At 37.6% G+C, this 26,814-nt stretch overlaps 1 protein-coding gene across 1 annotated transcript in view; it reads left to right on the top strand.

Annotated features, from left to right (window-relative positions):
• KLHL8 (kelch like family member 8) overlaps positions 1-26,002 on the top strand; it is a 30,774-nt gene extending 4,772 nt beyond the window's left edge. The window contains exons 2-9 of the mRNA XM_052642113.1: positions 3,659-4,207; positions 5,405-5,591; positions 9,802-9,945; positions 10,840-10,951; positions 14,832-15,000; positions 15,218-15,377; positions 18,090-18,291; positions 24,939-26,002. Of these exons, the coding sequence (XP_052498073.1) occupies positions 3,659-4,207; positions 5,405-5,591; positions 9,802-9,945; positions 10,840-10,951; positions 14,832-15,000; positions 15,218-15,377; positions 18,090-18,291; positions 24,939-25,062 (1,647 nt within the window). The 3' untranslated portion in view covers positions 25,063-26,002. The remainder of the gene's footprint in view (positions 1-3,658; positions 4,208-5,404; positions 5,592-9,801; positions 9,946-10,839; positions 10,952-14,831; positions 15,001-15,217; positions 15,378-18,089; positions 18,292-24,938) is intronic.
• The last annotated feature ends 812 nt before the right edge of the window (positions 26,003-26,814 follow it).

The raw sequence follows: 26,814 nt of genomic DNA, 5'->3' as shown, positions 1-26,814 counted from the left end.
GTGTCACAGATCAACAAGAATAGCATCTGCAAAGATGCTTTTATTTATGCTTTATTTAGTCTGAGGAAATGTCATTGTCCTTTTACATTTTTTTAATTGTCCTTTTTAAACATCATGGTTAATTTACCTGAAGAGGTTGATAGAGATTATTAAAGGAGGACAACCCCTTCCATCATCTCTTGATGCCACCACTGAGATATGTTTCATTCATATTATTTAGCTTCTTATTTTGAAACTGCATGTTTCTGTGATGTTTAAAATTTTTTAAAAAATATTTATTTGGCTTCACCGGGTCCTAGTTGTGGCATGGTGGAATCCAGTTCCCCAACCAGGACTGAACCCAGATCCTTGCATTGGGAGCACCAAGTCTTAGCCACTGGACCACCAGGAAAGTTCCTGTGATTTTTTTTTTTAATAAGTATTTATAGGATTCTAATGAACATGTTCAAGACTCTTAAGTGTTATAATTATTTGCCATCAAAACTTTCAGCTGATCAGGTAAGAATAGTGCTCTGAAAGATTGCAGAGAAACAAAATATTCGAGCTCCATTAGAGTAGTGTACTTCCTAGAGGTAAAAATGATAAAAGTTATTATCCTTATAAATGTAACAGTTCCTGACTAGAGAGCAGACATAACCTAATAAAAGAAATGATAAAGGAGAAAGTGATTTTATATTTAATACTTAAGTATTCTATGTTAACTCTAATAAAATGATGATCACTTCTACTTTTGTCCGTTCAACTAGTAAGTCAGTATTTTGATTTTTTTTTCATATTGCTCAGAAGGGATATTTGAGTGTTTATATCCATAGATCCTTGTTTATTTGATCACCAAAATGCCACCTAAAATTTATTATTTTCATTGTGCAAGTTTTTTAAGTAAATGTGAGATAACATGTGGCTGGACATTGTGATATGGTTATTCACTGCAAGTCAAGACATTTTCTTGAGTCTTAAACAGTTAACCCTTTCTTGACTTTGACAGTTAAACATGTTTTTGGCTACTCAGACTGATTAAAATTGGTGGATTATTGAAAAAACTAGGTAATTGAGCTAAAAAGGCAAAATTACTACATGGGATTAAACTGAAAAATTAAAATACAGCTTATAAATGGATGTAAAAGGATACTTGGGTATATAGGCTTTTCCCCTCTTGCTTTGTGTCTTAGGGACTTTTATTTCAGTGTAGTCCTCAGACATTTAGTTTGAGTTACTGTTAAGTGGCATAACTGTAAACATTTCAACTTAATGTATACTTTAGTTTTTGTTTTGATTTTTTTTTAAATTTAGTATGTTTTCAACAATTCATGTTAATGGGATTATACAATTAATACTTAGAAATGAAGTAAATCCACATAAGAACAACAGTTTGTAAAAGAATAGTTCACAGGATAGCCAAGTTTTTTAAAGTACTAAAAATGTAAAAATTAAATCGGTTGAAAAATTGTTCAGTTATTGGGGCTTCCTACATGGCTCGGTGGTAAAAAAACATGCCTGCCACTGCAAGAGACACAGATTAGATCCTGGTCAGGAAGATTCTCTGGAGGAGGAAATGGCAACCCACTCCAGTACTCTTCCCTGGAGAATCTCATGGACAGAGGAGCCTGGCAGACTACAGTCCATGGGGTCACAAATAGTTGGACGTGACTGAGCAACTCAAAGGGCATTTATAAGCAAAACCATTTTGTATCTTGTAACATTCCTTAGGCCTTTTCTTTTGAAGTTCTTATTTTAAAATCAGTTCCCAGATAATGAAACACAACTGTATTACATAATCACAGTGTTACATGGAAAAAGGATAATTGCTAAAACACCACTATCTTATTACTTATTGATTAATATACAGTGCTGGAAAAACTGAATACCTACTATGTTAAAAAGATAAATGTAAGAGGTACAAACTTACGTATGGAATAAGTACAAGGAAATGTTGTACAACATGGGGAATATAGCCAATATTTTATAATAACTGTAAGTAGAATATTACAGAGGATGAGATGGTTGGATGGTGTCACCAACTCAGTGGACATAAGTTTGCGCAAGCTCTGGGAGTTGGTGATGGACAGGAAAGCCTGGCATGCTGCAGTCCATGGGGTCGCAAAGAGTTGGACACAATTGAGTGACTTAACTGAAGTAGAATATAACCTTTAAAAATTGTGAATCATAATATAGCACACCTGTAACGTACAACAACTGTACTTCAGTAAAAAAGGTATGTCCTCTCAGTATCAAGAACTTTCAGATGGAAATAGATTTGTAAAAACATAAAGCTGTGAGTACTAAAAAGAATACCTGGAGTATGTATGGAATATTAGAATGATTCCCACTTAAGCATGTCACCTAATGCAGAAGTCATAAAGAGAAAGGTTGGTTGATTATAAAAATCCATGGAGGATGAATTTAAAGCACACTTAGAAAAGTTTTGAAATATATGACAAATGACTAACATTCCAAAAGTCGGAGGCATCCTTACAAATAAGAGTTCATAGAAGACATAAAAGTAGTCCAAAATTTATGAATGATTTAATCATATTAGTAAAAGATAAAACTAAAACAGTGAAAGACTTCATTCATTGAATTGGCAACTGTTTAACAAGTTAACACTTAGAATTTGGCACAAGTATTGTAAGATCAGAAATGGACAATTTAGCAATATGTATCCAAACTGTACTTGTCCTTTGAAGCAGCATTACTGTTTTATGTAGGAAATTATTAATAGAGAGTGGATACAAAGATTCTCTTACAACAAAGCTCACTACTGTGTTTATAATGGCAATTACAGGAAGCAGTCTAATTTTTCAGCAATTAAAGCAGTGATGTTTCAGTGTTTTTTATTACATTTCTATAAAATGTCATTTCAAAATGATTTAAATAGGAAATGAAAAAACTTCAATTAAGCTCATAATAGATACTACTAAATGATTTGTTTACTCTGCTTCAGTTTTCTCAGTGATAAATTGTGGATAATGATGGTATCTACTCATAGGACCACTGGGACAATTAAGCGAGTTAATATATGAAAAACAGAATGAATAGTGCCTGACACAATAACTGTAGTTAGCAATAATGTGTTGTATATTTGAAAATAGCTACGAGAGTAGATCTTAAAAGCTCTCATCAGAAAGAAAAAAAAATGTATAATTATATTAGGTGATAGTTACTAAAACTGTGGTAATCGTTTTACTGTGTGTATATATATATATATAAATATATAAATAAATATATCAAATCATAATGTTTGGTACCTTAAACTTATACCATCTTAGATGTCAGTAAAATTGGAAAAAAAAGTTTTAAAATAAGGGACTCACAGACCCTAAAGAAAACATGGTGCCTGATACATAGTAAGTCCTGGGTAATGTTTGCTGCTATTCATTAATACACAAAATGCTTCTGAAACGTGAGATAATAAATAAAAATCGTTTTATGATATGCACATTATAGATACATGTATAAAAGATTTGATTCTAATTTGGAAGAAGAAAATTGACTGACTTTTAAAAATTAGCCTAGGTTGACAGTAAGTGACCAAAGGATTACATTGTTAAATGCACTAAAATTGTCTGGAGGTTTTGCCCCTGCTACAGCATATCCTCTATGCCGATCTCCGGTTTATCTTGATATTAAACTAGTCTGCTTTTGTTTTTCGTTTGAACAGGTTGGCTCAAAGCTAATCTCCTGTCACAAACTGGCATTGGCTTGTGTTATTCCCTACTTCAAAGCCATGTTTCTCTCTGAAATGGCTGAAGCCAAGCAAACGCTGATTGAAATAAGAGATTTCGATGGTGATGCAATAGAAGACTTGGTAAAGTTTGTCTATTCTTCACGGCTCACTTTGACGGTGGACAATGTCCAGCCTCTCTTATATGCAGCCTGTATTCTACAGGTGGAACTGGTGGCTAGAGCTTGTTGTGAATACATGAAGTTACATTTTCATCCCTCCAACTGTCTGGCGGTAAGAGCCTTTGCAGAAAGTCACAATCGAATAGACCTAATGGACATGGCGGATCAGTATGCCTGTGAGCATTTTACTGAAGTGGTGGAGTGCGAAGACTTCGTCAGTGTGTCACCTCAGCATCTCCATAAGCTTTTGTCCTCCAGCGACCTAAACATTGAGAATGAAAAGCAGGTCTACAGTGCTGCCATCAAGTGGCTTCTTGCCAATCCTCAGCATCATCCCCAGTGGTTGGATGAAACACTTGCACAGGTGAGGACAAATAAGATTTTATATAGAAAGGAAATGATAGGGAAACAAATCAGCATGTCCCATTTCCCATAAAAGGTGGGGATTATCGATTGATGTAATATAATGTGAAAATAGCTTTGACTCTCACTTTCCTGTACCATTTACGGATAAGTCTGAGCGTGCTATATTTGAATTAGAAATGTCACTACCTACTTTTTAACTTGAAAATTTACAAAGCCCCTTGAGACAGTAGTAATGAATATTTATGCTGAAATGTTCTGAGGAAACAGCTCTAAATTAATTTATAACTATTGTTTTATAATATAAAGTTTCTAAACTTACTGAACTGCTTTGCTAATGAACGTTAATTTGTTCCTAATGCATATAGGTTTGTTCTCCAAAGAATTAGAAGACATCACTTTGTTTTCTTTCCTCACCATTTTGTAGCTTCAGAAATGTCTTTTTGTTTACTTTTCCTATCAATAGGAGTTTCTTAGATAGGGAGATGACAAATAGGCCTTAGAATTACCTTGACAATAAGTTGGTCTACAAAACCAAAAAGTTTTATTATCTTGCACCTGTATCATATATTTGTGTATGTGTGTATGCCTTTAACTCAAAATCACATTATGGGGTTTGATTGTCCCTTTACTAGACAGTCAATGCATCTTTAAGAGAAGAATGGTGAGTGCCTCTACTGAAAGAAGGGGATTATTCCTGAGTATAACCTTCCAAGTTGAAGAAAACAACACCCGTTTGCTTCATATATGAGCTTGGGGGTGTGTGTGTGTGTGTGTGTGTGTGTGTGTGTGTGTGTAAGAAATCACATTTCCATATGTTTGATCTTAGCATTAAAAGGCAAACAAACATAGCAGCACAATTGTGTTTTGATTGTACCTTTCCTTTAACAGCAAGGGGCCTTACGATTATGACAGTACCATCTTTGGAAGTGAGTAAGTAGCTTGAATAAAGACAAAAGAACTATTTTATCCAGTCTACTTAAATCTGTATTTAAAAGGGGAGGATATAGTTAACATATAATCTGATTTCATTAGTACAGACCAGTACTGGGAATTGCTTTAGAACTTGGCACAGTGAACTTCATTCACATATTAGAAAGTAAATGAGATTTGAAGAGAGCGTTGCTGCAGTGAAAGTAGAGAATGAGCTATCCAATTGCAACTTATATTTATATCTGCAACTATTCACGATCCTTAGGTTCGTTTGCCGCTGTTGCCAGTTGACTTTCTCATGGGTGTTGTGGCAAAAGAACAGATTGTCAAACAAAATCTAAAATGTAGAGATTTATTAGATGAAGCAAGAAATTACCACCTTCACTTGAGTAGCAGAGCAGTACCTGACTTCGAATACTCTATTCGGACTACCCCAAGGAAGCATACTGCTGGTAATTAAATTACTCATTTTATCAACTCTGCTGGAAGGAGTTTTGTTCTTTTTGAGGGTTGTTATATGAATGTCTAAACCTAATTGTAAGATTATTTAGTATCGATTGTCTTAAAGTAGTAATTGGCAAATAAGGTTATGAATTTTTACTGTACATACAGACTTCAGATAGTTTTATTAAGCCAATTTTATAAAAAGCTATAACAAGACATATACACTCTGAGGAGTCTGCTGATATATCTCTTTCTTGAGAGTCTTTTTGATTTCTTTTAAGCAGAATTAGTTCCTCTGTCATTTTTGCTTAAATGACACTTGCTTTGCACTTTTTTCACTGTGTTGCACTGAAATTTATTTGACGTTTTGAGCCTTTCAAAGACACGTAAGTATCTTAATAGGTTTGTATCACAAGTACCAGGCATGGAGCTTGATATGTGTTATATATTTAAATATTTGTTTTTTCATTTCAGCACAGCAAAAAAGGCACTAAACACATCTAATGTTAGTATAACAGACTATATTAGACTCTGAGAATATAAAGCTCTTATACTTGAGAGGCAAGTAGTTTTGCTTTCATTTGCCATAGTTTTCAGACTTTGTTTTCCTGAGAAAAGTTAAGTCTCTGTTCACTTATGTTACTCTTCATGAAGAATATGTTTGAGGGACAAGGGGAAATAAATGTGGCCTATGAATTTAGGAATCAGTAGTCTGAACAGAGACTTCCTGTACATCTGCTGTGACCTAATGGGGTTATTAAATAAAGAGATTTGTAAAATAACCTAAAAAAAAAGGCAATACATGATCATGAATAGTGGGATTTTATCTTAGTAGTATGAAGAAAGTTTGAATGTGGTAGATCTGACTATGAAGAAATTGTTGTTCAGTCACTCAATCGTGTCTGACTTTTTGTGACCCCATGGACTGCAGCACACCAGGCTTCCCTGTCCTTCACCATCTCTTGGAGCTTGCTCAGACTCAGTGTCCTTAGAGTCAGTGATGACATGCAACCATCTGATTCCAGCTTGTGCTTCATCCAGCCCGGCATTTCACATGATGTACTCTGCATATAAGTTAAATAAGCAGGGTGACAATATACAGCCTTGACATACTCCTTTTCCTATAGTTCTTCTAAATAATTAGTATAACATAAAAAGGATGGCTTATTTATTTTCCCTCTTTATAGGTTGAGATCAAGTATTACATTTTTGAAGTGTAATTTTTTTTCAGCTATGAATCCTGTTTCAGGAGTTAAGGTGTTTAATTCTTCAGATTCAGATGTGAATTCAAAGATCTATGGCAGTCTATGTTATATGCCAAACGTATATTAGACCCTCATATCCATGATCTCTTACATGATTGCAAGAACTTAGTGAAGGATTTGATCCTTATTATGAGAAAGATGGTGTTACTTCATCTTATGGATAAGAAAAAAAAAATCAGGGTGAAGAAATGCACAGGGCCACGTGGAACAATGGAGAAAGGATTTGTGTCCTAATCTTACTTCATTTTAATTTTTTCCATGTCATATTCCTGGATGACCTATATAGCTGAAATATTAGGGTCCACTTTAATAGAATCTAATTGGTAGTTGGGATTATATTCTTGGATTGTAATTCCAGCTGTGCCATTAAGCATCTGTAAATTGGGTCAGATTTCTTAATCTCTGAAGGCCTCAGTTTCTTTATAAATAATTTTGATTATATGATCTTTAAAGTCTCTTTCGACTTTAAATTTCTCCAACTTTTAACATATTGAATTAGTTGAAAAAGATGGCACAAGAAGTTCTGGTCACTCATTTTATGCAGTCATTTCAGCAAACATTTATTCAGTGTCTACTGTGTGCCACGTTCTCAGGCATTAGAAATGCAGACATAGGACTTCCCTGGTACTGTTCAGGGGTTGAGAGTCTGCCAGCCAATGCAAAGGACACTGGCTCTATCCTCAGGCTGGGAAGATCCCACATGCTGCAGGGCAGCTACGCCCAAGCACCACGACTTCTGAGGCCAAGCTCTAGAGCCCTTGAGACACAACTGCTGAAGCCTACACACCCTAGAGCCCTATATACATGCCCTGAGCTCCAGGACAAGACAAGCCACCCCAATGAGACGCCCAGGCACAGCACCTCACAAAAGCCGATGTGCACAGCAGCGAAGACCCAGTGCAGCCAAAAATAAATAAAAAATATTTTTAAAAATAGTATTAAGAAGAAGAAAATAAATGCAAACACAAATAGAACATAGCCATTCCTGTTTTGAGAGAACTTACAGTCTGATCTAGAGAAATAGACATATGAGTAAGTAAATGAAATAAAGTGTTACAGGTGCTTTGATATAACCAAAAAGTAGAGAAGCAAAAAGAGTAGTTATTTTTATTTTAGAAGGGCCATTAAAGGTTTTATAGAGAAAGTAACCCCTCATTTTGGTTTTCAGTAATAAATAGTTGTTTTTCTGGGTGCCAGTTAGAGACAAGGATATTCAGCTCACATTACATTTAGTGAATGTTCAGTACATGCCAGGCACTGTGCTTGTCTTTACTAGTGCATAGATCCTTAACACTATCTTAATCCAGCTTAGACTCTGATAGATGCCAGCATAATAGATCATTTCAACACTGTGTATTATATGAATGGTAGTTACCAAAAGTTGCTGTCAGAGCATTGAGGATGATCACTCTATGGGTTGATGCAGGAGCTTGAACATTAAGGTAAGAGAGAGAGAGAATCGGGTTATAGACCCTGCAGGGCCGTTATGCTGTACTAAAGCTTTATCTTGTAGAGCAGAGGTTCTCATAGAACGAGGCAAGTGGTGGCCTCTTGATCAACAGCATCAGCATTCACTTAGGAACTTTTTAGAAATTCAGAACTTTAGACCTATCCAAACCCACTGAATCAAACTGTTGGGAGTGGGGAAGGGTCAGGCCCAGCCATCTGTTTTATAAAGTTCTCCTGGTGATTCTGAATCAGAATAAGGTGTTGATTTTTTCCTTTTTTAACAATGTGGTAAAATGCATATAAAAATTGTCATTTTAACCTTCTAAAATTAATTTTTACTAGAGTATAATTGTTTTACAATACTGTGTTTGTTTCTGCTGTACAGTTCACCATTTTAAAACAGTTAAATAGTGGCATTCAGTAAAATTTTTAATGACTACTGATACAGGTATGACAGGCTGTTGAAAGAGCCTTTGAATTATTCTGTTGACAATCTGAAAGCAAAAAGAGTACTGAGTGGTAAAAGAGAACAGGATTTTGCGGTAATAGCTGATGAGGCTCTGAACTGAGGTGCGAATAACAGGGAGGTGAAAGAAATCTCAGGGAAGGAAGAGGATGTTTACATGGGTGAGGAAGGAAGATCCTTCTGTGTGGGGTAATGAGGTGCCTCTGGGACACCAAGTGGAAACATGACTTAGAAATGTAGTTTGGAAAGCATTATGATATGATGGAAATTTTAGTCAAAGGATTGAACTTTTCCCACTGTGAGTATGAAATATGTGAGAAGTAGGCTGAGAATGAAGCATAGAAAACATAAGAAAGAAAAATGATTGGAGACAAAAGGAGACTTTTTGACATTATGGAAATCAAGAGAGTTGAGGAGTTTCCAAAAAACAGGGTGATCAGTATATCAAATGTTGTATTCGGTCAGAAATTACGAGCTTGTTGAATTTTGTCATGACTTTATTAGCAGGAGCAGTTTTTCAGGGTGGGTGAGGATCTCAACCGTATTGTAGAGGGGCGTTAGCAAGCAGAGAAAACTGATGTTAATCCTTTTGTTCATTCACTCAGTCATGTTTGACTCTGTGACCCCATGGACTTCAGCACACCAGGCTTCCCTGACCTTCACTATCTCCCAGAGTTTGCTCAAACTCATGTCCATTGAGTCAGTGATCCTGTTCTTTGAGAAGTTCAAATCAGGGGGAAAATTAAAATTAGATTTTTAGTAGTATAGTGATATTAAATGCTACGCAAATAACTTTTTTTCTGTTAATCAAAATTTTGACTTCCTAAGTTTCTTTCTATACCTTAAAATTTTTTTTTAATTAGGGGGAATTCCCTGGTGATCTGTCACTGCCAAGGGCCTGGGTTCAGTCTCTGGTTGGGGAACTAACATCCCACAAGTTGTGTGGCAAGGTCAAAAATAAAAGAAAATAAAATTAACTGTAAGAAAAAAAATTAGGGAGCTGTGATTTTAACCTCTACCTTGTGGTTTTACCTTTAGGAGTGCTATTTTGTGTAGGTGGTCGAGGTGGATCAGGTGACCCCTTCCGCAGTATTGAATGCTATTCTATCAACAAAAACAGTTGGTTCTTTGGACCAGAAATGAACAGTCGAAGGCGACATGTGGGTGTAATCTCAGTGGAAGGTGGGTCTGCTCTTGTATGAAATCACATCACGTCATCACAATGCTCCTGTTAAATATTTGAACTTGGGGAATTTCTTTCTGAAGAAAATTCCTACATTGTAAAGTATGTTTCAATATATCAATAAATTATTTGGGTGGTGAATATTTACTTTTTGCCCAAAGATGCTCTGTGTACAGTCTCTTGCATATAGATGCTTAACAGGAGATGAGTATTAAGGAAAAGGGAGTTAAACTATTCTGAGTTTTCACAAAATAACCAAACTAAACAAAAATATTTATTGAACCCAAACAGTATATATCAGCTTTTTTCTGTACCCATCTATACCCACCCTATTATTATTGAAATGTTTTTTTAATTAATAAAAGTGGATTAATTGCAGAATCATGGATAAATTATTTGGAGACTTTAAAAATCACTTTTCTTATAATTATAAAAGTTATAAATACTTTGGGGGGAAATATGAAAACATAATAAAAATCATCTGTAACACCTAGTTGTGGCTAACATTTTGGTATGTAATATTTTCAATTTTTGTTTCATTTAGAAAAGGTTCAATGTATTAAGGGTTTTATATTTTATTTATATAAAAACATTTCATTTTATTGAATGTTTTTTGCAAGGATGATCAGTGATTTTTGTCTAATAATAAAAAGTTGAGAAACCTAGGGGTGGGATGCTGTTTGAGCATTTAAATAACTTCTTGTAAAACAGCATTTTTTGAACATTTTATTAGTAGAATCTTACATTTACTTTCATTTGACTACTGAAATGACATTTATAATGTTGAATAGAAGAATATTTGTTAAAAGTTAATTTATCATGCTATTTTAATTATGTGTTCAGTATATATAAATTTATTTGGAATCACATGAAAATACTTCTCTACTTGACAGGTAAAGTGTATGCAGTGGGTGGACATGATGGCAATGAACATTTAGGTAGCATGGAGATGTTTGATCCTCTCACTAATAAATGGATGATGAAGGCATCAATGAACACAAAGAGGTAGATCAGTGTGGACATTTCTTGTTATTTGTTGGTGGAAAATAAAGCTTCCTGTAATTGAAAGAGCTAATTTTTCACTCTTTTTAGAAACTTTAAATACCTTCTCAAACACATTTTGTTAAAGCATCCAATATAACTCTAATTTTAGAAATTTTCCTGAGAATCAAGAATAGAATCATGTCTTTGAGTGTGATAATGGTTGTCATCGTTTGACTTACACTTGAGCATTTGTTGTTTTAAGTTTTTATTTTGAAATAATTTTAGATTTTCAGAAAAGATTAAAAAATAGTTGAGTTCCTATGTAGTCAAGGTTCTCAACTGAAATGATTTTGTACATGGGGATCCACTGCCATTTAATTTTCTCTTCTTGATTAATTTAACATAGTGTTCTTAACTGAGTTTTCTTATATGGTAAAAATATGAAAAATTAGGGAAGGACAAGTTGAAAGAGTAACAGTGAAACCTAGACATTATTGTATATAAAATAGATAGCCAGTAGGAATTTGCTGTATGATGGAGGGAGTTCAAAACTTGTGCTCTGTGATAACCTAGAGGGGTGGGAGGGACGTTCAAGAGGGAGGGGACAATGTATACCTATGACTGATTCATGTTGACATATGGCAGAAGCTAAGACAATATTATAAAGCGAGTATCCTCCAATTAAAAATTTAAAAAATATGAAAAATTAGATGGAAATGTGAAAAGATTTTGGCCTTCTTTTCCCACTCATGAGGAGAAGGAATCTTACTAGGAAAAACCCTATTCTTAACATATGCTACTTATCTATAAATGACATTTTAATACTTTAGTAGGGCTTGATTTATGCTACATGGCAACTACAAATCAATAGTTTAAATTCCAACATGTGAATTAAAATGGGGGAGAAAATCCTAAAGTACATTTTTAATTTTTATATCCTTGCCTGTTTATCATGCTAAGCTTATTTTTAGCTGAGAATTGAGTGAAACTTGTCTAACAAAAAGCAGTTGAATTTCTTTAGTCTTAAATGCCCTGAACGTTGCCATAGTTTTCCAACTGTATACAGAATAATAGAACTGCAATTATTTCCTCACGTTATTTGCTTTTATAATTTGTATCTCCCAAATGATTGTTTCAGTGTGCGTTCCAAGATCATACTCACGTGTTAAATACTTGGTTTTCTGTCTTTTTTTCCCCTTTCTTTTTTATCTTTTTATCCACCAGTAGAATGGATACTGGTGTGTGTTCAAGTTATGGTTTTATTGAAACCCATCATCCTAACAGAGCATCTCTAGGGGTTGATTTACTTTTCAGTAAATATTTGTGTCCTTTGCAAGATAAATCAAGTGCTGAAGATACAGCAGTAAATAAGATAGCCAAGGTCTCTACCCCCATAGAGCTTACATTCTAAAAGGCGAGATACAAATAGACGTAATCACACAGGTAATAATGTTAGCACCACATAAGTAAAGGATGCTTGAGAGTGGAGATCGTAATGTCAGTTCCATAGGTGAGAAGTCCAGCAATTTTAACCGACTTTTCCACCTACAGTCTCAGAGGTCAAAATCAAGGTGTAGACTGTAGACTGTAATGGAGGTTCTGGGGAAGAAACTACTTTCAGGTCATTTAGGTTGTGGATAGAATTCAGCTCTTTGCGATTGAAGGACAGAGTTTGTTTTTACTGGCTGAAGGCCAGGGGTCACTCAGCTCCTAGAAGCCACTCTTACTTAGGTCTTTTCCAGGTGTTCCCCTCCATCTTCAAACAAGCAAATAACTTGCAGGATCCACCCCATTCTTTGAGTTTCTGACCTGTCTTCTGCTACCAGCTGAAGAAACTTCTCTGCTTTTACAGGGCTTATGTGTTTAGATCAGGCCCATTCACATAATCTCCATTTTGCCACATAATGTAGCATACTCAGGAGTAAAACTAGAGAGTGAATATTGTGGAGAGAGGCATCTTACAATCTGCCTAGCATAGGGAGGTGGACAGTAAGTGTCACTTTAGAGTAAAGTTAAGGCTGAAGATCGGAGAAGGCAATGGCACCCCACTCCAGTACTCTTGCCTGGAAAATCCCATGTACACAGGAGCCTGGTAGGCTGCAGTCCATGGGGTCGCTACTAGTCGGACACGACTGACTTCGCTTTCACTTTTCACTTTTATGCATTGGAGAAGGAAATGGCAACCCACTCCAGTGTTTTCTTGCCTGGAGAATCCCAGGGACGGGGAGCCTGGTGGGCTGCCATCTATGGGGTCACACAGAATCGGACATGACGGAAGCGACTTAGCAGCAGCAAGGATGAAGATCCAGACAGATTTGAAGTAGAAGTTGGATGTATGTCTGGAAATATATATTAGCGTTGTCATAAATCCATGGAAAGAATCCAGACTGTGTCTAGAGAGAGTGTGGGGTGATAAGAGGCTTTAGAGCACTTCACAATTCAGTGAAGCTGGACTAGAGAAGCAGGCACTGATGCAGGAAGCTGTAGGGAGCAATCAGTATTGTCTTACGCTCTTGTGGGTTAAGGGCTGAAGGGTCAGGGGAATTACACTCACTTATGACGCCTGTATGTTCTAGAGTGTACACACATGTTCACCCACACCTGGAAGTTTTTATAACAGTATTTTGTAAGTCACTGTTTTATACTCAAGGGAAAAGAGGTTGAGGAGATGAAGGATAATGTTATCCTTAAGAATTCTTTCCAGGGTACTATTTTGATAAACTGAGTTAGACTCTCAGTAGAGCAGCAGCTCTCTCCAGTAATAATGATAGCTAATACACAGCACTGACTATGGGTCAGTCACTGTTCTTAGTGCATTACTATATTGACTCCTTATATCAGCTGTGTCTACTCCTTTCTCAAATGGAAGATGAAAAAACATGGTAGTTACAGGTTTAAACAATATACCTTATCCAAAGTACACACCAAATTAGTGACAGATAAGTTTTAGAAAAGTTCAACTTTTGATTGATGTAATTTAAAAAAAAATTCATATATTTTTTTTTCCCAATCACCATTCTGATGAATTAGCTTTTCACATAGGCTAAGTCTTTTCTGTTCCAAGATAAATAGATGCCCTTCAGAAGTAAAGCAATGTGATATAAAGCTTGTAATATAAAATTGATAACACAGGAGACCCTGGTTCAATTCCTGCGTTGGGAACGTCCCCTGGAGAAGGCTACTCACTCCAGTGTTCTGGCCTGGAGAATTCCATGGATTATTCAGAACTGAGCGACTGTCACTCACTCACTGTATGTGATGTGATGAAATACTAGAACAAAATGTGCTCTGCAGTTACATGAATTTAGTAATGAGATTAACTTTTGACCTCTCTAGCAAACAGTTTTTGTCAGTTCATCAACCTCTCACTTCTGCAGCTGACTGTTGTACTAATTGAATCTTTCTGACTCCATTTATAGTGTTTTGTTGGATTTTCCTTTATTATTTAAGTTTAACCTGTATTTGTTGTTTAGTCACTAAGTTGTGTCTAACTCTTTTTGCAAACCTATGGACTGTACCCCACCAGGCTTCTCTTTCCATGGGATTTTCCAGGCAAGAATGCTGGAGTGGGTTGCCATTTCCTTTTCCAGGGCATCTTCCTGACCCACAGATCAAACCTGTGTCTCCTGCACTGCAGGGTTCTTTTACCACTGAGCCACCAGGGAAGCCCTTAATTGGTGTAGGCTATACAGTATAAAACTCCAGAGGGCACTGTCCACATAGACTTGCACAGTTTGACAACTCTAGAGCCATCTGTTCAGAAGCTTTGATAAATCTAAAAATAATGGGAGAAAAAGCCACATTGACATTTAACGTGATAAATGAGTGCATTAGCACACTTTTTTTTGCTGCCTTTTTTCTGGAAACAGAATGCAAAAGTGTGTTCTATTGTTTTTTGCAGGCGAGGAATTGCCCTGGCTTCCTTGGGAGGCCCAATTTATGCCATTGGAGGGTTAGATGACAACACTTGCTTCAACGATGTGGAGAGATATGACATAGAATCTGATCAGTGGAGTACAGTGGCACCAATGAATACTCCCCGTGGAGGCGTTGGCTCTGTGGCTCTCGTGGTGGGTTACATCACAGCTCGGTCACTGGATTGCATTGCATTACATCCCCATCCTAATAAGGAAGGGTCTGGTACATTCATATCTCCAGTATGCAGATTACACCCCAGATTATTTCATGAAATACTGCTCTCTTGCACATTTTGGTCTACCTTTAGGACAGCATATAAATCATTTCAAAATCTAATGACATGTTTTTATATTTTTTGTCTTTGTTTAGAACCATGTTTATGCAGTAGGTGGCAATGATGGAGTAGCTTCTCTGTCTAGTGTGGAGAGGTATGATCCACATCTCGATAAGTGGATAGAAGTTAAAGAGATGGGTCAGCGAAGAGCAGGCAATGGAGTTAGTGAGCTCCATGGTTGCTTATACGTTGTTGGTGAGTGGATGGTTTTCTCTAGTTTAATTTTTTACAGGACATATAATGATAGTGTCACAAAACAACACAGGAACATAACATTGCATTTAGGCTCAAGTGGAATCAGTCCTAAGGTCTGCTTTTGCATTCTTCAGGTTCATGGACTTGCTTCTCGATTTACATCTTCATCTTTCATGTTTAAAACTCTGCCTCCGTGTTTTTACTTAGGAGTGGCAAGTATGTCTAAAGTAGGAGATTACATTGAAATAAGACATATTTTTTTAATGTAAGGACACAGGTTGAATGTGCTTTGCTACAATAAATCTGTAAAGATCTAAGACATGTTTTATTCATGATGGTGGCTAGCATCTCTGTATTGCTCTTTGACTTTTTACTATATAGTAGAGTTGGAGGGAACCATAGGGCGGGCAGTACTTGTTCAGACTTTAACATGCATATGAATAATAATGAGATATTCTTAAATTGCAAGGGAGGGGGCCCAGATTCTGTAACAGCTCATAAGTGATAGTCAGTGTTATTTTTGTTGGTCCACTCAACACATTTCCAGTGTCAGGGCTTTTAAAGGGCTATGACATGGGAATAATAATGTCTATTTTTAAGAATTAAGAATCTGAGATTATGTTAAGCATCTCAGCTGTGTCTAGTACCTTATCAGTAAATGGGTAGCTATATTATGATTAGTATTCCCTTCCTTTATAGGAGGAGTTGTGTTTGGAGAGGTGGTCACTAGCGTATGTCATACTCTCTCATGTTAATATGAACTGCTGTTACAAAACTCAGAGTGCTGATAAGACAGTAGGATATTGTTAGCACTTAAACATCTGCAAGTAATAGAAGTCATACTGGATATCTCAGTGCTTACGTGTATTAAAGAGGGAAAATAACATAATTTACCCTTTTAGTCTTGCCTGATCATCACAGCAGCTCTTTGAGGTGGTCAGAAACTGGAGAGTGAATATTTACTCATAGTCACATGCCTAAGTAATCTGACAAAGCTGGAATTTAAAGAAGGGTCTGTGAGAACCCAGAGCTGTTACAGTACGCCAGTGCTCCTCTCACAGCTCCCTATCTAGCATAGGTCTTGGCATCTCAGTAGGAGCATTAGTGTTTCTGTTACTTGTTAAATTTCCTGAGCCCTTGTAGTTAGAACAGACATGGTAAAAATAAGACTGACTCAGGTTGAACCTTTCAAAAAAAAAAAAAAAAAAAAAAAACCCTCTTGTTCATCCAAGTCCTACTTAAAACATGTATAACTGACTTGAATAAGAAAACTCTGAAGGTAAACTGTATGTCCAGGAAGCTAATTGCATCCTGCCTTTTTTATTCCTCTGCTTTGAGCTTTTTGTTCAAGATTTATATGTATTACCTAGAAAGAGTATAGGGAGCCAAAGAAAAAGAATGCTATCAAAAATAGAACTACCCTGTCTTAAAAACTTAATCTCCTCCATTAACATTAGCAGTAATTAAAGCTAAAGCCTTGTTGTAGTGGAAGAACGTTTTATATCATAGTTGTGGTGGGGATGGCACTACTGCATTTGTTCAGTGAATTTTATCTCAGTTGATACAATGAAATTAAACCCATTAGAGAAGCTGACTTTGTTGATTTATTTTTTAACCTGACCTTCTTTCTAAAAGGACTGGTCATAATATCAACACTTCCTGTCTCGGGAAAATAGGCTTAGTCACCCAGGAGACCTGTTACTCACATAGACTGAGATGGAGCCTAAAAAGAGACATTTATTTTTTAAAGGAAAGAGCACTGTTAAAATAGTAGTCTCTGTGTTTAACACTCAGGAACATGATAAGTAACATTGTTCAGTTCAGTTCAGTCACTCAGTCGTGTCCGACTCTTTGCGACCCCATGGATCACGGCACGCCAGGCCTCCCTGTCCATCACCAACTCCCGGAGTTCACTTAGACTCACGTCCATCGAGTCTGTGATGCCATCCAGCCATCTCATCCTCGGTCGTCCCCTTCTCCTCCTGCCCCCAATCCCTCCCAGCGTCAAAGTCTTCTCCAATGAGTCAACACTTTGCATGAGGTGTCCAAAGTACTGGAGCTTCAGCTTTAGCATCATTCCTTCCAAAGAAATCCCAGGGCTGATCTCCTTCAGAATGGACTGGTTGGATCTTCTTTGTTAAGATAATCTATAGAGAGGACTGTCAGCATTGAGAAATGTAGCATGAAGATACAGTTTTGGCAAAAATTGCTAAGAATTCAATCATAGTCCACCATCTCTGCAATTATGATTGCAATTATAGTACTAAGGGAAACAGTTGGAAAATTTTGACTTACCTAAATGAGTCAAGTGATTTACTGTGATTTATTCTAGTCTCAAGCCTTACTGTTTAAAAATCTGATATATACACAGAAGGAATATATGCACAGAAGGAATCTCAGTATTTTCTGCTTGCCTCTAGGATGCTAAGGAAAAATTAAATCTCTGTGGGTTTTTTTCTTCCTAAATCATCTACTTAAATATAGAGACTCCAGTTTTTCTCACTTTAAGATTTTTAATCCTAGCACTGAGGAAAGTAATACTTAAATTATCTTGAATTGTAGAAAATGTGTAATAAGAGTTGGTAGTAGTGATAGATATTTGGGTTTTCTAAAATGTTTTGAAAAGATTGGCTTTCAAAAGCTTTTGAATTGAGATTTAATGGTTACTTTCTATGAAACATAATACTGTTTTAAAATTTTTCCTTTACATAGGTGGTTTTGATGATAATTCTCCTCTGAGTTCTGTTGAGCGGTATGACCCTCGAAGCAACAAATGGGATTATGTAGCAGCCCTTACCACTCCCAGAGGTGGAGTGGGGATCGCAACAGTGATGGGCAAAATCTTTGCAGTTGGTGGTCATAATGGCAATGCATATCTAAATACAGTGGAAGCATTTGATCCAGTGCTGAATAGGTAACTTTTATGTTTGCTCTATGTTTTAATGGGATCTTCCAGTAACAGATTATTTTAGAGTGCTAAGGTGTTGCTTTTTGTTTATTCAGTCACTGAGTTGTGTCTGACTCCCTGCGACCCCATGAACTATAGCACACCGGTCTCCCCTGACCTTCGCTATCTACCAGAGTTTGCTCAAACTCATGTCTATTGAGTTGGTGATACTATCTAATCATCTTGCCCTCTGCTGCCCCTTTGTCCTCTGGCCTTCAATCTTTCCCAGCATCAGGGTCTTTTGGAATGAGTCGGCTCTTTACATCAAGTGGCCAAAGTTTTGAAGTTTCAGCATCAGTCCTTCCAATGAATATCAGGACTGATTTCGTTTAGGATGGACTGGCTGGATCTTGCAATCCAAGGGACTCTCAAAGTCTTCTTTAACACCACAGAACAAAAGCATCAATTCTTCAGTGCTCAGTCTTGTTATGGTCCAACTCTCACATCCATACATGACTACTAGGAAAAACCATAGCTTTGAATAGATGGACCTTTGACTAGATGGCAAAGTAATGTGTCTGCTTTTTAATATGCTCCCTAGGTTTGTCATAGTTTTCCTTCCAAAGAGCAAGTGTCTTTTAATTTCATGGCTGCAGTCACTGTCTGCAGTGATTTTGGAGCCCAAGAAATTAAAATCTGTCACTGCTTCCACTTTTTCTTCTTTTGTTTGCCATGAATGACCTGATCCTAGTTTTTTGAAGGTTGAGTTTCAAGCGAGCTTTTTCACTATGAGCTTTCACAAAACCTCATCAGGAGTCTCTCTAGTTCTTCCTCACTTTCTGCCATTACAGTGGTATCATCTCCATATCTGAGGTTGTTGATACGTCTCCCCGCAATCTTGGCTCCAGCTTGTGCTTCATCCAGCCGAGCATTTCACATGATGTACTCTGCATAGAGGTTGAATAAGCGGGGTCAGTATACAGCCTTGTTGTACTTCTCTCCTAATTTTGAACCAGTCAGTTGTTTCATAAGGGATTTGATTTAGGTCATACCTGAATGGTCTAGCGGTTTTCCCTACTTTCTTCAATTTGAGTCTGAATTTGGCAATAAGGAGTTCATGATCTGAGCCACAGTGAGCTCCTGGTCTTGTTTTTGTTGACTGTATAGAGCTTCTCCATCTTTGCCTGCAAAGAATATAATCAATCTGATTTCGGTGTTGACCATCTGGTGATGTCCATGTGTAGAGTCTTCTCTTGTGTTGGAAGAGGGTGTTTGCTATGACCAGTGCATTTTCTTGGCAAAACTATATATTAGTCTTTGCCCTGCTTCATTCCACATTCCAAGGTCAAATTTGCCTGTTACTCCAGGTGTTTCTTGACTTCTACTTTTGCATTCCAGTCCCCTGTAATGAAAAAGACATCTTTTTTGGGTGTTAGTTCTCAAAGGTCTTGTAGGTCTTCATAAAACCGTTCAACTTCAGCTTCTTCAGCATTACTCGTTGGGGCATAGACTTGGATAACTGTGATATTGAATGGTTTGCCTTGGAGACGAACAGAGATCATTCTGTCGTTTTTGAGACTGCATCCAAGTACTGCATTTGGGACTCTCTTGTTGACCATGATGGCTACTCCATTTCTTCTGAGGGATTCCTGCCCGCAGTAGTAGATATAATGGTCATCTGAGTTAAATTCACCCAAAATGAGGTTCGTGACATTGTACAGGAGACAGGGATCAAGACCATCCCCATGGAAAAGAAATGCAAAAAAGCAAAATGGCTGTCTGGGGAGGCCTTACAAATAGCTGTGAAAAGAAGAGACGAAAAGCAAAGGAGAAAAGAAAAGATATAAGCATTTGAATGCAGAGTTCCAAAGAATAGCACGAAGAGATAAGAAAGCCTGCTTCAACAATCAGTGCAAAGAAATAGAGGAAAACAACAGAATGGGAAAGACTAGAGATCTCTTTAAGAAAATTAGAGATACCAAGGGAACATTTCATGCAAAGATGGGCTTGATAAAGGACAGAAATGGTATGGACCTAACAGAAGCAGAAGATATTAAGAAGAGGTGGCAACAATACACAGAAGAACTGTACGAAAAAGATCTTCATGACCCAGATAATCATGATGATGTGATCACTTATCTAGAGCCAGACATCTTGGAATGTGAAGTCAAGTGGGCCTTAGAAAGCATCACTATGAACAAAGCTAGTGGAGGTGATGGAATTCCAGTTGAGCTGTTTCAAATCCTGAAAGATGATGCTGTGAAAGTGCTGCACTCAATATGCCAGCAAATTTGGAAAACTCAGCAGTGGCCACAGGACTGGAAAAGGTCAGTTTTCATTCCAATCCCAAAGAAAGGCAATGCCAAAGAATGCTCAAACTACCGCACAATTGCACTCATCTCACATGCTAGTAAAGTAATACTCAAAATTCTTCAAGCCAGGCTTCAGCAATACGTGAACCGTGAACTCCCTGATGTTCAAGCTGGTTTTAGAAAAGGCAGAGGAACCAGAGATCAAATTGTCAACATCCGTTGGATCATGGAAAAAGCAAGAGAGTTCCAGAAAAACATCTATTTCTGCTTTATTGACTATGCCAAAGCCTTTGACTGTGTGGATCAAAATAAACTGTGGAAAATTCTGAGAGATGGGAATACCAGACCACCTGACCTGCCTCTTGAGAAATCTGTATGCAGGTCAGGAAGCAACAGTTAGAACTGGACATGGAACAACAGACTGGTTCCAGATAGGAAAAGGAGTACGTCAAGGCTGTATATTGTCACCCTGCTTATTTAACTTCTATGCAGAGTACATCATGAGAAATGCTGGACTGGAAGAAACACAAGCTGGAATCAAGATTGCCGGGAGAAATATCAATAACCTCAGATACGCAGATGACACCACGCTTATGGCAGAAAGTGAAGAGGAGCTAAAAAGCCTCTTGATGAAAGTGAAAGAGGAGAGCGAAAAAGTTGGCTTAAAGCTCAACATTCAGAAAACGAAGATCATGGCATCCGGTCTCATCACTTTATGGCAAGTATATGGAGAAACAGTAGAAACAGTGTCAGACTTTTTTGGGGGGGGGGGGCTCCAAAATCACTGCAGATGGTGGCTGCAGCCATGAAATTAAAAGACGCTTACTCCTTGGAAGAAAAGTTATGACCAACCTAGATAGCATATTCAAAAGCAGAGACATTATTTTGCTGACTAAGGTCGCATAGTCAAGGCTATGGTTTTTCCTGTGGTCATGTATGGATGTGAGAGTTGGACTGTGAAGAAGGCTGAGCACCGAAGAATTGATGCTTCTGAACTGTGGTGTTGGAGAAGACTCTTGAGAGTCCCTTGGACTGCAAGGAGATTCAACCAGTCCATTCTGAAGGAGATCAGCCCTGGGATTTCTTTGGAAGGAATGATGCTAAAGCTGAAGCTCCAGTACTTTGGCCACTTCATGTGAAGAGTTGACTCATTGGAAAAGACTCTGATGCTGGGAGGGATTGGGGGCAGGAGGAGAAGGGGACGACAGAGGATGAGATGGCTGGATGGCATCACAGACTCGATGGACGTGAGTCCGAGTGAACTCCAGGAGTTGGTGATGGACAGGGAGGCCTGGCGTGCTGCAATTCATGGGGTTGCAAAGATTCAGACACGACTGAGCGACTGAACTGAACTGAACAGTTGTTTCATGTCCATTTCTAATTGCTGTTTCTTGACCTGCATTTCTAATACCTGTTTCTTGGGAGACAGGTAAAGTGGTTTGATATTCCCATTTTTTTGAGAATTTTCCAGTTTATTGTGACCCACACAGTCAAAAACTGTAAGTCAATGAAGCATCAGTTCAGTTCAGTCGCTCAGTCGTGTCTGACTCTTTGCGACCCCATGAATCGCAGCACGCCAGGCCTCCCCATCCATCCCCAACTAGATACTTTTCTGGACTCCCCTGCTTTCTCCATGATCCAACAAATGTTGACAATTTGATCTCTGGTTCCTCTGCCTTTTCTAAACCCAGCTTGTACATCTGGAAGTTCTCAGTTTACTTACTGCTGAAGCTTAGCTTGAAGGATTTTGAGCATTAGTTTGCTAGCATTGAAATGAGCACAGTTGTGCAGTAGTTTGAAAATTTTTGGCATTGCCCTTCTTTGGGATTGGAATGAAAACTGACCTTTTGCAGTCCTGTGGCCACTGCTGAGTTTTCCAAATTTGCTGGCATATTGAATACAGCATTTCACAGCATCATCTTTTAGGTTCTGAAATAGCTCAACAGGAATTCCATTACCTCCACTAGCTTTGTTTGTAGTAATGCTTCCTAAGGCCCACTTTACTTCACACTCCAGGATATCTGACTCTAGCTGAGTGATTACAGCATCATGGTTATCTGAGTCATTAAGACCTTTTTTGTACAGTTTTTTTGTGCAGTTTCTGTTTTGTACAGTTTCTCTCCTGCTTCTGTTAGGTCCATACCATTTCTGTCCTTTATTGTGCCCATCTTTGTATGAAATATTCCCTTGGAATCTAATTTTCTTTAACAGATCTCTTAGTCTTTCCCATTCTGTTGTTCTCCTCTATTTCTTTGCATTGTTCATGGAGGAAAGCTTTCTTATCTCTCCTTGCTATTCTTTGGAACTCTGCAGTCAGATGGGTATATCTTTCCTTTTCTCCTTTGCCTTTTGCTTCTCTTCTTTCCTCAGCTATTTGTAAGGCCTCCTCAGACAATCATTTTGCCTTTTTGCATTTCTTTTTCTTGGGAATGGTTTTGGTCACTGTCTCCTATCCAGTGTTACAAACCTCTGTCCACAGTTCTTCAAGCACTCTGTCTACTAGATCTAGTCCATTGAATACTTTCAGTGTATAATCATAAGGGATTAGATTTAGGTCATACCTGAATAGCCTAGTGATTTTCCCTACTTTCTTCAGTTTAAGTCTGATGTTTGCCTTAAGGAGTTCATGACCTTAGCCACAGTCAGCTCCTGGTCTTGTTTTTGCTGACTGTATAGAGTTTCTTCATCTTCAGCTGCAAAGAATTTAATCAGTCTGATTTCAGTATTGACCGTCTGGTGATGTCCATGTGTAGAGTCATCTCTTGTGTTGTTGGAAGATAGTGTTTGCCATGACTGGTGTGTTCTCTTGGCAAAAATGTCAGTCTTTGCCCTGCTTCATTTTGTACTCCAAGGCCAAACTTGCCTGTTACTCCAGGTATATCTTGACTTCCTGCTTTTGCATGCCAGTCCTATATAATGAAAAGGACATCTTTTTGGGGGTGTTCTAGAAAGTCTTGTAAGTCTTCATAGAACCATTCAACTTCATCTTCTTTGGCATTAGTGGTTGGGGCATAGACATGGATTTCTGTGATTGAATGTTTTGCCTTCTAAACAAACTAAGATCATTCCGTCATTTTGAGATTGCACCCAAGTACTGCACTTTGGACTGTTTTGTTGATATGAAGGCTACTCCATTTCTTCTAAGGGATTCTTGTCCACAGTAGTAGATATAATGGTCATCTGAATTAAATTTGCCCATTCCAGTCCATTTTAGTTCACTGATTGCTAAAATGTCGATATTCACTCTTGCCATCTCCTGTTTGACCGCTTCCAATTTACCTTGATTCATGAACCTAACATTCCAGGTTCCTATGCAGTATCATTCTTTACCACATCAGACTTTACTTCCATCGCCAGTCGCATCCACAGCTGGGTGTCATTTCCACTTTGGCTCAGCCTCTTCATTCCTTCTGGAGCTATTTCCCTACTCTTCTCCAGGAGCATATTGGATGCCTGCTGACTTGGTGGGTTTGTCTTTCAGTGTCATATCTTTCTTCCTTTTCATACTGTTCTGTTGGTCTCAATTGGTTCATTCAAATTCTGACGGCCGGCCACTGTGCTCCTCATCTTCAAGGCTCTCATCATCTTTGCAAAACTTCTTGAACCACCCTCACTGTATGTTCGTTAGCAGTTCCTGGGCCAAATGCATTGTTGAAGTTGCAAGTTGTCTGTGCTGCTTTACAACCCATTTTGAACTCAAAAAATCACTTGAATTGGCATTTTGTCTAACATCATTTCTATAATCTAAAATAAATATAAATAGCAAATAATAAGTCACTAGCAAAAAAAACATAAAGCAAGAAATGCACATTAAAATGATGTATAACATAAAGCATTTATTTAAGAATGTATTCCAAAAAAAAAAAAAAGAATGTATTCCAATATCAAACAGCAGAGTTCCACAATGAGAAGCCACAGTTACTTTTGCACCAACCTAGTACTTCACTCCACTCTTCCCCAACAGCATATTGGACACCTCTGACCTGGGGGGCTCAAACTTCTGGTATCATATCTTTTTGCATTTTCATCCGTTCATGGGGTTCTTGCAGCAGGAATAACGGAGTAGATTGCCATTTCGTCCTCCAGTGGACCATGTTTTGTCAGAACTTTTCACTATGACCCATCCATCTAGAGTGCCCTGCGTGGCATGGCTCATAGCTTCATTGAATCCCACAAGCCCCTGCGCCATGACAAGGCTATGATCCATAAAAAGGAAAACGCTGCTAGATGTAGTTAATAGAAATGTTTGGGGATAGCTTACTGTCTTTCAAAACCAGTCTCTTAATAGGGAGGTTTTGTTTTGTCTTACGAGTGAAGCGAATCATGATTTAAGATAACATTCTTTCTTCTCTGTCTTTTCAGGTGGGAACTTGTTGGATCTGTGTCTCACTGCAGAGCTGGAGCAGGTGTAGCTGTGTGTGCCTGTTTAACTAGCCAAATCCGAGATGTAGGTCATGGATCCAGCAATGTGGTTGACTGTATGTGACTTGAGTTCCAGTCACCAACAGTTTAGTCATATCTGATAGGCAAGAAAGACAAGCAGGATTTTGTAATGGCCACCTTCGAGCAGTTTTAACTATTACTAGAGTGTCATGTAAATGTAAACTGTTGTATGTGACTGAGTGCAACTTTTGGAATAGTAGCCGAAGAATTACTAGTAATAAAGTTGATATTTCCCACTTTAACAAATAATGAAGTAGGGAAAGAAGACAGTCTAAGCTGAAACCTCCTCCTCCAAAAAAAAAAAAAAAAGGTTTAACAGAGTGGAGTGCCAGAACCTTGAAATTAACTTTTTTTTTTAAGTGTGGATGAATGAACATGCAGAATGAAGTCGCTTGCTGAGCTTTACCTTTTGCCTAAAGGCATTAACCTTAGGCATCGGATTTTTCCTCTGGGGAGATTAGAACCTGTTCATCAACACAGAGGTACCAGGACTCCTAACAGACCTGCTCCATTTGAAGATCATTTCTCCTTGGTGCTGATGAATTTATGCCTTGCTTTTTTCTAGGTGTTGACTTGTCAATTCCTTGGATATTTACAGAAGTAGGAAAAATGTTTCATCTTTCTGAGTGTCAGCCTATAGGATTATAGGCTTCATTTCAGTTTGACTTGTTAGGACACCAAAAGATCTAAATGAACGATTCCATCTGAATGAATCTACACTTATTTTTCCATGTGAAAGGGGTTTTGTTTCATAGTAATAAAAAACGGAACCAGATGAGATTAGAGGAGAAGGCTTTAGAGTCAGCATTATTCTAGTGCCCATTTGAGAGACCTTGAATGGGAGTAGTGTCCATTACATGACTCCCTAATGAGGCAACTCCAAAAATATGTTTAACACTCTTTGATTTAATTATTTCATTCTGAATGAGATTTATTATCTTTCTATTTTGCTGTCTGCCACCATCATAGTTTTGCTAACTGTACAGAATCTGGATTTATTTATTATGAGAAATTGAACTCAAAAACCCTTTACGGACTTTAGTTGAACTGTTTATTAGTTCATATCCCTCTTTACCAATAAAAGATATTGTAAAAGCAAAGGAAGATGAAACTAGTTTTTTTTCTGTTATATTCTCTCCAGTGTACTTTCTGAATTTTAATTGAAAATATTTCTTTCCATTGCTTTGAAGGCAGGCTATTTATACAGCTGTTGATCTAACAGCTCTTCGGTTTTACCAGCATTATAAAGTGGCTTATTCATTATATGTATATATTTTTATAAATACGTATGAAGAATATTAAATTATTCTATTTTGTATTTGCAGTGCAGTTTGGTACTTCTCTTCCAGACGTTCTTGAATCCTCCTTTAGTTATTATGCCTTAGAATTTGGTATAGTTTACTGCTGTCAGTCATCTGTGTTCGTGAGGAAGCTGGGGCGATGCAGAACCTGAAGTTAACTGCCTAGCAGCTGTGATGGGCCTTGTTAAATGACAGCCTAGGCTTTTTCAGTACAGAGAGGCAGAAAGCCACATTACAAAAGCTAGTGCTTTGTGTATATTCAAGCAAAAAAAAACAAGGTAAAGAAAATTTAAGAGAACTTAGCTAGCAGAAAAAGGTCTTTCATGAAGCCAACTTAAATGTTCTCAAATTATGGCAATTTTTGCTGTCAGCTTGTGAGCAAGTCCATAAGTCATTGCTGGATCGGAACTGATGTTCTCTTGTACAACTGTAACCGTATTTCAGTTAACCCCCAACGCAGTTCACTCTGTAGCACTTACTGGACTGGCTATAAC

The sequence above is a fragment of the Budorcas taxicolor genome, chromosome 6, assembly GCF_023091745.1.
Source record: "Budorcas taxicolor isolate Tak-1 chromosome 6, Takin1.1, whole genome shotgun sequence".
Lineage (NCBI taxonomy): Eukaryota > Metazoa > Chordata > Mammalia > Artiodactyla > Bovidae > Budorcas > Budorcas taxicolor.
Note: the sequence above shows the minus strand (reverse complement) of the source record. Positions and strands in the feature narration are given on the sequence as shown.